Source organism: Octopus sinensis, linkage group LG5, assembly GCF_006345805.1.
Source record: "Octopus sinensis linkage group LG5, ASM634580v1, whole genome shotgun sequence".
In the NCBI taxonomy this organism is placed as follows: domain Eukaryota; kingdom Metazoa; phylum Mollusca; class Cephalopoda; order Octopoda; family Octopodidae; genus Octopus; species Octopus sinensis.
Genome location: NC_043001.1, coordinates 31,535,144 through 31,549,125, shown reverse-complemented (window position 1 = coordinate 31,549,125; position 13,982 = coordinate 31,535,144). Strand labels below are relative to the sequence as shown.

Genomic DNA, 13,982 nt, shown 5'->3' with positions numbered 1-13,982 from the left:
TAATCAACAAAGATTACAGAGTGGCTCAGTGGCTAAGCGTTTCATACAATGGCACTTATCAAATATATATACTTATGTTTTGAGTCCTATTTTCCTGTTTGTATCGCCAAACCTAGATGTAAAAGTTATTTAGATCTTTTTGCTAATTTCTTCATTTTTCCTCGTTAATGGAGATGAGAGAATTTAACTCTTTCATTACCATATTTATTTTGAGATGCTCTGTGTTTCTTTCAATTAATTTTAATTATAACAAAGAAGTTATGAAATAACTTAGTTGTCATTGGAGGCGCGTGGCTTAGTGGTTAGGGTGTTGAACTCATGATCATAAAGTTGTAGTTTCGATTCCTAGACCGGGCGATACGTTGTGTTCTTGAGCAAAACACTTCATTTTCAGTCCACTCAGCTGGCAAAAATGAGTAATCCTGCAACGGACCAGCATCCTGTCCAGGTGGGGAATTTCTACACCACTGAAACCGGGAAACTGGCCCTTATGAGCCTGGTATGGCTCGAGAAGGAACTTTTATATATATATATTTTTAGTTGTCATTAAGCTAGTGTTAAGAACATAAATTATGACTAAGGTTTGGTGGAAGGTTTTAATTCAAGACTTTTGAAAACAAGACATTTGTACTACAGAGCCAGAGGCGGTTTCAGCCGGGTTGGTATCGAAAGGGTTAACCTAAAATAGTTTGGGGAATGAAGTTCAGATAATTTCAGCAGTAGACTTAATCATTTTATACATTTTAGTCAGTGATCCAGTCTCTACTCAATGAACACCAATGAGCAGTTCCTTTTTATTTTATTATATTATATTTTCCTGGACTGAATGTTGATTAAATAATGGGAACAAAATATACAAGATCTTGCAACAGTTTTTAAGAAGTCAAAAACCAGTTACATAAGCCTTTCTCTTCACTGATTGTTAAACAATGTTGTGACTCTTTAACTTGTTCTCTCTCTTACAACTGGACAGTCAATACTTTGACACTAATCTAAAATTAGTTGTGCACTATATGATCTTATATATTCATCATCATTGTTGTCATCAGTATTTCATGTAATACTATTTTACCAAGTTCCATTTAATATCAGTTACAGTACCTTCTGCTTATTTTTCATTTCAGTTTCAAAGGTCCTTGAATTTTGTATAGAATTTGGGAGTCATTGACGTTGTAAAAATGAATAAATAAAATACATGGGTGGGGGGAGCATGTGTGTGTGTAGGAGCAGACTTGGCAGAGTGGTGTAGAAGTTTGCTTCAGAATCATCTAGTGCAGGTTCAGTTCCTCTGCATGTCACCTTGGGCAAGTGCTTTTGACTACAGCCCTGGGCTGACAAAGCCTTGTGAGAAAATATGGTAGACAGAAACTGAAAAGAAGTTATTGTGTGTGTGTGTGTAGTCATTAACCCCTGTGATTGCTTGTGCAAAAGTTGTGGTGGGTAGGGGTATCATTGACAGTTTTCCTGTCAACAAACCCATTCACTTTTGTGCCTTCAAAGCTGTGTGAAACCAGATCCCTGATTTGAAAAGAAAACAAGAAAGGGCATCCTGCTATAAAACAATGCCTCGACATATTTCTCCAACCTATGCAAGCATGGAAAAACTGATGTAAAATAAACAAATCGTGTGTGCATGTGCATGCCTAGCTATGATATATTACTGATCAATCCTGGAATTATATTCTGAACTCTATACAGATAGCTTGTCTAATGGTGAAGACAGTTACTGTTCTGTTTAAAATAAGTTAAAAACTTTCATATTTTTTTTTAAGATTGATTTTTTTTTTTTTCAAATTTTTATTTTAATAAGGGAGGATAATTACTTTTAACATGGATGTATAATCTTTGCCTGCCTTGAGCTGATGTTAATTGATAAAGAAATATTTTTTTATTAATTAAATTAGACAAGTATTTTTAGTTATGTCAGATATTCTACTGCTGTTGCTGCAAACTACTATTTTTGGTTTTCTGTTAGGGTTGTACAGTTCTACTGCTGTTATATACTGCTATTTGTGGCTCTCTTCTGCATGCCCCACCCCAAATATCTATTTTAGTTTCTGCTAGCATCATCTGTACACAGGAGCCAAGCTAGAAGGATAGATAAGCTTTTGACATGTTCCTTTAAAAGAATGTTAACCAGTGCCTTATTTGAAACTAATATTATGTAGATTTTTGTTATGAGTTATCTCCATAACTTTATGAACATTACCAAGCTTTTTTTAATATGTTAAGTACTTTATATTATCAAACAAAAATTGTTTTAATTTATTAAATATCTATACACTTCATGATAGTTTTTTTGCTTCCTTTAACCCTTTAGAATTTAGATTACTCTCTTTTACTCTTTTACTCTTTTACTTGTTTCAGTCATTTGACTGCGGCCATGCTGGAGCACCACCTTTTTAGTACTTATTCTATCGGTCTCTTTTTTGCCGAACCGCTAAGTGACGGGGACGTAAACACACCAGCATCGGTTGTCAAGCAATGCTAGGGGGACTAACACAGACACACACACATATACATATATATACATATATACGACAGGCTTCTTTCAGTTTCCGTCTACCAAATCCACTCACAAGGCATTGGTCGGCCCGGGGCTATAGCAGAAGACACTTGCCCAAGATGCCACGCAGTGGGACTGAACCCGCAACCGTGTGGTTGGTTAGCAAGCTACTTACCACACAGCCACTCCTGCGCCTATTTTTGTCAAATGTAATGCTTATTTATTCACATTGTTCTAAATCTATCATTCATTATCTCATATCATGTTTGTATTTTTAGAATGGCATTGTTGGGTACATGTGAGAGGCCAGGTCTGTCTGGTCTGAACATAAAACAACTAGAATATTTGGGCCAGAAATAACTGGTATGAATGCCATTGGGTTAAACAATTTAATTTCTGTGAGAGATTTTGCTTCAAGACTTTTAATAATCTATATTTACAAATCTGTAGGTTTAATCTATAAACATTAATAATTGCTGATTAGTTGTTGATTCTCTCACCACAGTTAATCTATTTTTGTTACCAAAATTTCAGGTAATTTTTAATGTGGATATTTCATTGTTTCTTTGCTTCTTAATTTATGGCATTACTTTATGGTTATAATTACTATAGTCTTACTCAGTGTATAGGTATGGCCAGTTATTTGTTTCTGCTAATTGAAGAATTACTTTTGTTATTAATAAAAATAGACATTTAAATCAGTTCACCAGTCTACTTTATTATCATCATCATCATCACTTCCACTTTTCCATGCTTATATGTGTCAGATGGAGTTTATCAAGATAGATTTTCTATGGCTGTTGCTACCCCCTTACCTGTTTCCATGCACAGTACTATTACCCCATGGCCAGACATATTATTGCAGAACAGTGGAAATTAATGTCATTCATTTACAACAATCACATGATGTCAAGACAAGGAAACACACACACACAAATATGATAGGCTTCTTTCAGTTTCCATCTACCACATCTATTCGCAAGACTTCAGTCAGCCCAGAGCTTATAGTAGAAGGCTCTTCCCCAAGGTGTCAAACTTCTTAACCACACGTCCATGTCTGCACTTATTAACATATACATCCATTTTATTTTTACGTTTAACGAGTACTTATATTTTGTTAAACTTTATAATAAATATCAGTTTAATGAACTTGCAAGTGGTTTGTTAACTGAGATTGTGGCTATTAATACTGCTACTAAGTTAGAACTATACATCTATAATTAGAATCTGCTGCTAAAATTGGAACCTTGTAATTAAGATATTAATGTTGGAGATTATTAGTCAACTTTTTTGGTTCATTCATTTTCAAATAAGACAAATAGAATTATTACACAATTATTTTTACCTTCTGTAAAATGGTTTTAATTTGTTTATATCATATGTTTTTATTTGGATGTATGAAACATTCATCGACCAGTGATGAATTTCTGAATTTATATTTTATATTTTTATGAAGTCTTTTATGATTTGTTACTTCAAATTAAAACTTCAAAGATTATTTAACTACAGGCGAATGAAATTCTGACATAAGCTAATGCATATTTATATCCAAAACTATTGTGCTGTAGTTAAAAATAATGAAAGTTATGACACTCAAATCGTAAGAACTACCATATTAATGGCACATACAAAGCACTTTTTTTGCTGGAAAAAAAAGTGCTTGAAAAAATCATCTTAGGCCCTATATACAAAATTTAACCTCCCATAAGCTAATTTTGAGCTTGACACTCACTTTTTCCTAAATATACACTGCTGAGCTTAGGGTGCATCTAATATACCTGTGCGTCGGTTATTCCATCAAATGCAGTATAAAGTTATTGACAATACCAATTGTTAAACTATGACGGTATTGACTGTTACCTGCAGGTGCAGTCTAAGGGAAATCATTCTGGTTACTTGCATTTGTTACTGTAGATATTCTTATACATTTTCTCCATTATTAAACTTGGTCTTCTTTCGTTTTCTTAATAATGAAGGAAGTAATAAATACTTTTTTATTCTAGGCTTCTTTCATTTTGTCTTCTATTAAATATCCATCAGTTAATTAACTTTAATTATAATTTTCGGTAACTTAATTTATTTTTTTTCCATCTGTTATGTTTTACTTGTTTCAATCATTGAGCTGTAGGCATGCTGGGGCACCACCTTCAAAAGTTTAGCTGAACAAATAGATCCCCAGTATTTATTCTAAAGTCTGGTACTTTTATCAGTTTCCTTTTCTGAACCACTAAGTTACAGGGATGTAAACAAAATAACACCACTTGTCAAGCAGTGGGTGAGACAAACACACCACACACACACATAATGGGTTTCTACACAGTTTCTGCCTACCAAATTCACTTACAAGACATTATTCAACCTGGGTTATAGTAGATGATACCTGTCCAAGGTACCATACAGTAAGACTAAACTAAAAAGCCATGTGGTTGAAAAGCAGACTTCTTAACCAGACGGCCATGCTTGTGCCTATGATATATTGTACAACAGCTCCGTTCATAGGGATTTAAAGTTGAAAAGTAGTGATTTTAGTAATTCTGAGATTTTTTTTTTTTTTTTGCATTAAAAAATGAACATTAGATTCGATAGTGAAATTTAGATATATTCTAATTTAAAATTTATTCTAATTTACTGTATTTGGAAAGCATTAAGTTGGGAAAGACGAGTTCAAAATTACATCTGTCGGCTTATTGGTAAAACTTTTTAAATAAATAGGCATAGCCTTGTGGTTAAGAAGTTTGCTTCACAACCATGTGATTTAAGGTTTGATCATACCACATTACACCTTGAGTAAATGTCTTTTACTGGAGCCTTAAATTAACCAGTACCTTCTGAATGAATGTTGTAAGCAGAAACTGTGAGGAAGCCTGTCATGTGTGTACTGGTGTAAACCCTTGCATTGAGTTATGTTAGTTTCCCACCATAAAGGTACATCATAAGTATTTGATAGAGGTCAGTAAAATAAGTATGAGGATCGATAAAATAGACACTTGTTAAAACCTTGAAGGTGCTACCCCAACATGATCACAGCCCAATGTCTGAAATCAGTAAAAGAGTAGGGAAATATCCAAGAAAAACACTGACCAAAGAGCAACAATTAATGCATTACATCAGTAAATTTAAATTGCATCATGGCTGTCATCATCATCATTATCATCGTTTAACGTCCGTTTTCCATGCTAGCATGGATTGGACGGTTCGACCAGGGTCTGGGTAGCCAGGAGGCTGCACCAGGCTCCAGTCTGATCTGGCAGTGTTTCTACAGCTGGATGCCTTTCCTAATGACAACCACTCCATGAGTGTAGTGGGTGCTTTTTACGTGCCACCAGCACAAGTGCCAGGGGAATTCTTCAACTCCTTCCTTTTTAGAATACGGTGCTCCAGCATGACTGCAGCTTTGCAACTGAAACATTTTAAAATAGTTAAAGTTGCTTACACTTGTTTAAAATGTGGTAGTATTCTAGCTTTTTTTTTTTATTTTACTTCAGAACCCAAACTAAACATCTGTTTTTTTAATATTCACTCAATGAATTCTATTTTCATATATCAAGATCCAGTTTTTATTTAATTTCCAGTAAAATCTACCAAAATAAGTGAATTGAATGATAGTATGTGTGTATATATATATATATATATATATATATATATATATATATATATATATATACAGAGAGAGAGAGAGTGTGTGTGTGTTTGTGTTTGAAGTGGTGTACAGATATTGTATATCAAGACTGCCTCCTTTTCTTAATATAGCCATGTGGTAAGAAGCTTGCTTCCCAACCACATGGTTCTGAGTTCAGTCCCACTGTATGGCACCTTGGGCAAGTGTCTTCTATTTTAGCCTCGGGTAGAAGGAAACTAGAAGAAGCCTATTGTATACATATATATGTATGTATATATTTGTGTGTGTATGTCTGTGTCTATGTCCCCGTAATTTAACGGAAGCATATGGTTGGGAAGCAAGTTTCTTATCTCACAGCCAGGCTTACAAAAAATAAGTCCTGGGAGTCGATTTGTTCTTCTAAAGACAGTGCTCCGGCATGGCCATAGTCAAATGAAACAACTAAAAGAATAAAGAATACACACATATATAATTTCTCTCTCTTATAAATTGTCATATTTGTGATATTTTTGTATTTCTTAAATACAGATTCAAAGAAAGTTTGTAACCTGTGTGTTTGCATTCTCACATACATACGTACAAGCACAGGTATGTTGGTGCAAACAGGTAAAATAGAACTCAAAACGAGCATATATGTATATTTTTATTAATATCAAGCATGCATACCCACACATGTATGCACATACCTGATTCTAATGATGTTTATATTTGTTTCTTGTTTATTGCAGGTCAGCTGGTGAAAGCTGGACATGTGCCCTCAATGGTGTATGGCCAGTTAGTTGGCTGCTCTGACCAGCTGGTGATCATGGCAGACAGTGGCGCCACAGTGTCGTCACTGGCAAGCCACCACGACCTGAACAGTATGGCATTGAGCGCTGCTGCAGTAGCCGCGGCTACTTCACACCACCATGATCTCACTGCCATGCAGAAACGCATTCCATTAACTTTTCGTGACCCTAGCCATGCACCACTGCGTAAACTTAGTGTGGAACTTATTAAGACTTATAAACACATAAATGAGGTAAGTCATGTAACCCTAACTTTTAGCGTCTTTTAATCCTTTACTTTTGTTGTTTTTTGTTTTGTTTTTCTTTTGCTGTGAATGATGAATTGAATCAACACCAGTGATGATGTTAAAATGTCTTGTTATTATCACGCGAAAGGAAAATACAGATGTTAGGAGTTTATAACTCAGTTGTATAACTGTATGGTAGTATTCGACTCCATTTTCTCGGTTGATGAATTTAACTTTGTACAAAATATGAAATAATGTACGTGAATGGGATGAACCATTAAAATGTCGGAGAAATTACCTTGCAGTATTTGTTCTGGTTCCTTATGTTCTAAGTCCAATTTCTTTCGAGGCCATCTTTGCCTTTCACCCTTCCAAAGTTGATAGAATAAAGTGCTAATTAAATAACAGGGTCAATGTAATCAACTGTTCTCCTCCCCTCAAAATCAAAATTATTTCAAAATTGTTAGCCTTGCTTAAATTAGAAACAATTATTGTTTTTACTATTTCCTTTTGTAAAGAGTCTTTACAGAAAACATTAAATCTAAGAATCAAATCACCTCTGTTGTTCAATCCAGAGTTGTCGTCACTATCCTTTAATGTCCATTTTCCACACGGGCATGGGTTGGACACTTTGAGCAGAGGTGGCGAGCTGGGGAGCTGCACTAGGTTCCAGTCTGATTTGGCTTAGTTTCTATGGTTGGACGCTCTTTCTAATGCCAATCACTTTACAGTGTGTGCTAGATGCTTTTTACGTGGCATTGGCACAAGTGCATTTTTATGTGGAACCAGCACAGGACTCTTGCAGGCCAATCCTCTTTGCTAGGAGATGTGGCCTTAAGACTTCTGGTGTGGGATATGGTTAATCAACATTTAATTTAATCAATAACTTTGTTATTTTCGAAATACAGCAACATGTATATTACACTGCTGTTGTTATCAATATGATGAATGGGGTAAATTGACAGAATGGTTAGAATACCAGACAAAATTCCTTGCAGTGTTTGCTCTGGCTCTTCACATTCTGATTCCACACACCACCAGGATCATCTTTGCCATTCATCCATGAAGGATTAAAGGATTGATAAAATATAAGTGCCACTCAAATAGCAAGGTAAATCTAAAATTTCTGGCTTTGTGCCTCAGACATTATTATTAATATGGTATGGAAGGGCAGTGATGATAGACTAATGAATTCAATGCCTTACCAGATTTATTTAGTTCCATCTCTCTGAAATCTTACTGGGTTACATTTCACCTTTTCTCACTTTAGAATCAAAATAAAAAAAAGTACCAGGTTTGTACTAGCATTCACTAAAACCGACTGTACTCTTATCTTACAAATTTGAGATGTTTTTATTTTGGGAACTAACATTTAGAACATTTATTAACCATATTTACTCACACATAAGTTGCATTTTTTTATACTTTTAACTAAAAAAGAAAAAAACTGTGGTGTGACTTATACACAGGACAAAACTAAAATTATGTAGGGTAAAAATTTTGTACTATGACTTATCAGTAAATTAGTAAATTACTTATACACGAGTGCAACTTATAGTGAGTAAATGCTGTAGTTAACCCTTCTTTTTTTCTTTTCATATATTAACTCAGTATTTTTCAGAAAATTACATAAGTTGTATAAGTATTGCGATAAAGATATTCTCATTTAGAGTAACTAATTAAAATATCTATTAATGGTTTCATAATTTACCACTTAACATGTATAATCTAATGCATGCCACAGTTATTCTTTCTCAGGGTGGAGAAGAAAGCTTAATAGAAATCACTATGTCCTTTACCATACTGCATTATGTACCTAAGTGCGTCTAATGACACAAATTCTTAGAGCTTATACATTCCGTGTTCTAAATTTTAACCTACTTGTCTGGAATATGCAGTAGAACTAACTAGTTGGTCTGTATTACCTCAGATAGGAAATAGGAAATGAAAGATTTAAACAGCTGCAAAATATATCAGCTATGTGTGTGATTCAAGGGGAACAACTATTCTTTACACACAATCTCGTTTACTTAGGTTTTGCTATAATCTAAAAATATCTTTACTGAGGTTAATGATGGCCTTTGAAGAATTTGATTTTTAAAAAGAATTTTTATGTGTTTTATAACTTTTTATGATTCATAATTATAATGGTGCTTGACTGAGTTCAATTGACCATGCTTCACCTGTTTTATTTTTTTGATATTTCTCGCAGTGAATTGTATCATAGAGATTGTAGTAAAGTTTAAAATGGAAATTAAATATGTTACGACTACTATTTTACCAAACTCACTCTACTAGAACTTACTTACCCTGGAAAATCACATATGATGTTTTGTATTCACATTATTTCAGTATTCACTAAATTTCCTTCATGGAAAAGTTTTTTAATAAATGACATATACTGATATTTATTGATAAGAAAATTTGCTTTATTATTTTAGATTTTGTATCTCTAAATGTGTCATCCCCACCTTATCTATTGTTACTGATAATTACAGAATTAAGATAAAATCTGAACGTGAATACATTCTGTTTGATGATTTTTTCCCTCCTTAATAACAGCATTACTAGTAAAGAATGAGTTGATTTGTGAAATTTTTTTATTTAGTTATAGGTTTATTTTTATTTTCTAGTATGAGAGGAATAAGTTTTTATATTTATTTACTAGATTGACAGTTTTTGTTGTTTTTTTTTTATTACAGCTGAATGCCTTTCTTTATTTACTCACCTATGAAATAGAAACTTACTCAAACTAGAAAACAGTTCTGTGACTTTCTCAAGGGAACAGTCAAATATAGTGCTTCCCAAACTGATAAATTCTAGCCCCACCCACAAAAAAAAATTTGTTTGCCCCTACCCTATTTCTATTTATGAGTAAACAAAATATAGTTTATGTCTTTAAAATTTTTTCATTCTTCATCATGGTGTGAGCAAGTTTTAATACCAACTTAATTCTAATTGATATGACAATTTTTGTTTGCCCCTTTTTTAATTTTACCGCCCCTTTATAAGAAACACTGACTGACTTAATAGGTGTAATAAGGTTTGAACTCATGACCATGTAATCAAAAGCTTGGTGGTAATTGTGTCGGAAATTCCTTGCTACTTGTTTAATACCTAATACTTAGAATGTTTCTACATCGAAGAATATAACTTCTCTTTTAGAATTTTTACTCCCACCCAAAATATGACGGGCCATTCTTAACTTTTAACTTATTGACTGATTAAGTTTCAGTGATAGAGCATAAGAAAACTGAAAATTTATCAATGGTTCCGTGGTTTCCAGATCTGAGCTGGAATCTTTTAAAGTTATCTTAGCTTTACAATCTTCCAGTTTCAAGTATTTGATTGCTTATCTTTATTATACTTGCTGGATCTAGAGGAAGAGGCTTTTGCAATACCTCGTGGGCTGGCAAGATTGATACTATTAATTTTCCTCTTGAACCTTTGTGAGTCGACAGGTGTAAGGAAAATGTAACCAGGGTGTATGTGTGTATGCGTTCATGCATGCACACTCACACATTCTAAGACATTGATTAATGAAATCAATGTTACCCTCTTTCATCTAACTATCAGAAGCTTTATTATCATAGGAAAGTAAAACAGAATTTTTATGCAGATAAGTTCTTTCAGTTATTGAAATATGTACCTACATATAACCTTACATACATTTTGAAACAATCATTTGAGCAAAGTTATATAGAATTCAATCAAAAAATAGGTACACTTTATGGAGAAAAAGAAACTCCTCTGAACAAAATTATATGCAATTCAATAAAAAAAAAAATGCAGGTTTTTAAGTTTAAGCAACAAGTATAAAAAATACAAAATTACAAAAAAGCATCAATGGTTGACTACTTTATCTTCATCTTAAGAGCTTCTAATTCTTCCCTGTAACAATCAACACTACCATTACTGATCTTTTAACTTTAAGATCTCTGTTTAATATGGAGAACATTTTTCTTCAAGTTGTATAAATCATTGAATTAGATACCTGTGGTTCTGTTAACTCCTTAAGGTCTTCATGGACGAGTGTCTTGTTACCAGAGTGCAATAAATCCTGAATATCGTCTTCATCAATTTACATTCTACTTGCACCATTTGTACAAGGCTGTTTATTGCTGATTGAGATTGCTTTCATCCTCAATCCTATCATCTTTATATACATTTAATGTACATCTTGGGCAGTGAAATGGCTTGAATTTATAACTATTGGATTACTGCTGGTTGTAATACCTGTTTTTAGAACAATTCTACTGTGCAGTGTCTCATCAGACATTTGTCTTTCATCATCTCTTCTGAAACCCAGCCTTTCATACCCAACATCTTCTTTTGTCACATCTTCCAGTCCTCTGTCTTTATGGGTATCCTGCCATCAGTTGCTCTCAACACTTTTTCCATGAGCACCCATCTGCTCTTCTACAAACTTCAGCAGAAGCCTTTAATGTGCAACCTCGTGGCTCACTTCTGCTCTGTCTCTCTATCATACTGCTTAACATTAGCCATTCAACATATCCTTGTTGCTTCATTTCTCTCTACATTAACACCTATGTTTCATTATTGTACAGCAACACTTATTGTGCATACTTCATACTGCCTGCTTTTCTAATGAAGCAAAAATACACATTACTGTAAACAAAGTTAACAATCCTTTAAACTTTTTCCATTCTTTTTCTTATTCTTGTTACTATATGTTCACTACAACTACATCCATTCCCAATTACATTATCTACCAATTGTAAATTCACTCGATGTAGTGAACCACCTCAACAATTCATGAAATTCATTTCTTGGGTACCCCCCGCAACATTTTATTGTATTCCACATTTTGTGTATCCACTGCTTCCACTGAATACACAGCTTTGAATTCCTTATTTTCAGCCTGTATATCAAGCAAGGCTATTTTCCAACTGGCACTGGGATTTTGCTCTCACTTTTACTAACTGGCAATTTGATCTTTTCTACATTGATTTTTAAGCCTTAAATTTTAAACATTGCTTCCCTGTCTAGAACTTTTTCCCACTACTTCTCAACAGATTTTTCTCTGAAGACCTGCTCATCAACATATAAAATCCATGTATGTAACAATCCAGATTCCATACTTTTGTGAATAGAAGCAACCAATCCACACTGTAAAGTGGTTGGCATTTGGAAGGGCATCCAGCTGTTAAAATCATGCCAAAATTAACCTCGCCTGTGCTAGTGTTACATAAAAAGCACTGAGTACACTCTGCAGAGTGGTTGGTGTTAGGAAGGGCATCCAGCTATAAAAACCCTGCCAAAACAAACATAGTAGCCTAGGGTAGTTTTCTACTTGACCAGCTCCTGTCAACCATTTTATCCATGCATGCATAGAAGATGGATGTTAATTGATAATGATGATGAAGAAGAGAGTTGATGACAGAATCCTACTGGATATTTACCATGTTGCTAACCCTAAACTTTCTAACACCATCTTCATATATAAATTTCAGTCTTCACAAGGTTAATCTATGATTAGTGTAATACAGAGCAAGGGACATCGTTAAAACCCTTCTTTGGCTTCATTGACGACTTGGTCCAGTTGTTCGAGAGGTCTTTAATTGTTCATCTTCAATTCATCTCTTTTTTTCCTTTGTAAGCATTTGATTGATACTACTTAATCAGTCAGTGCAGATGGTACCTTACTGAACTACCTGATTAAGTACCAGCCAATGAGGGATCCTCAATCTGGTTGTTTGACTTTTTAGAAAATAGCAACTAAATCTCTTGCAAATCACGGTGAATGTTGACATTATAACCCAGAAACGAAATCGAAAAAAAAAAAATACTGCAACAGGTGTAAACCAAAAAAAAGGTGCAGAAAACGAATCTGAAAACAAAAATGTGTGGAGAGCAATGGGGGCAGGGAGGCCTTCGGAAAATTCACAAGATCTGATGTTTTTCCCTCGTAACTTTTAGGAAAATGGGTTATTTCTTAATGAAATTTTATATAAATACCTTTCAAACAGTATAGATTATAATTATAAAGAAATTTGTGGGGAAAATCTTTTCTGAAAGGGTGGGGAGAGAACTTCGGAAAATTCACAAGATCCAATGCTTTTCTCTTTTAACTTTGAGGAAAATGGACATCTTTCTACTTCACACCCATGTAGGAAACAAATCTGAAAATAAAAATGCGCAAAAAGCAACAGGTGGGGAGATGACTTCGGAAAATTCACACGATCCAAGTTTTTCCCTTGTAACTTTCGGGAAAATGGATATCTTTTAATGAAATTGTCTACAAATATCTTTTAAGCAGCATGCATTACGGATGCTTAATGTGCCGCAAACCCTTATTTTTCTTCAGAAAAAAGTAGGGTGGGAGGAAACTGGAATTATTGGAAACTGTTTTTCTTTTTTTTTTTGATGAATGAATTACAGTGACCTAATATGCCACAAAACCCTTTTTTGTCCGGAAAACGGGGTCTGTTTCTTTCTTTAAAATTTTGCTAAATTTTTACAAGTGCACCTCTATAAAAATTAGTGGTAATGAAGTCTAGACGGGAGAGAGAAAGAATGATACAAAATCCTTATAAAAGCCACGTTAGTGTTTGTGTGAAGCTAAGTATTATATTAAAACAAAATATCTTTTACATAGCTCTTAAAAATCACTAGTTTTCAAATGGTATCCAATGTTTTCACTTTGCTTTAGCAATTTTTCATGCTGAAATTTTTGTTTTCAGATTCATTTTCTACACTTTTTTTTTTTTTCCGAATTCGTTTCTGGGTAATAATGTCAACATTAACCCAAATCACACCTACTGTCTTTTAAAATAGACAGATGTATTGGATAATGTAGTTTGATATGAACTATGTCTGGA

General features: G+C 33.9%; 1 protein-coding gene across 10 annotated transcripts in view; it reads left to right on the top strand.

Annotated features, from left to right (window-relative positions):
* Positions 1-13,982, top strand: part of LOC115211760 (dual specificity tyrosine-phosphorylation-regulated kinase 1A) — a 509,539-nt gene that overhangs the window by 449,580 nt on the left and 45,977 nt on the right. For all 10 annotated transcript variants that reach the window (XR_004999371.1, XR_004999370.1, XM_036503300.1 and 7 more), the window contains one exon: positions 6,854-7,146. Coding sequence is in view for 8 of the 10 variants with exons in the window: in XM_036503298.1 (XP_036359191.1) it covers positions 6,854-7,146 (293 nt within the window). In the remaining 2 variants the exon portion in view is untranslated. The remainder of the gene's footprint in view (positions 1-6,853; positions 7,147-13,982) is intronic.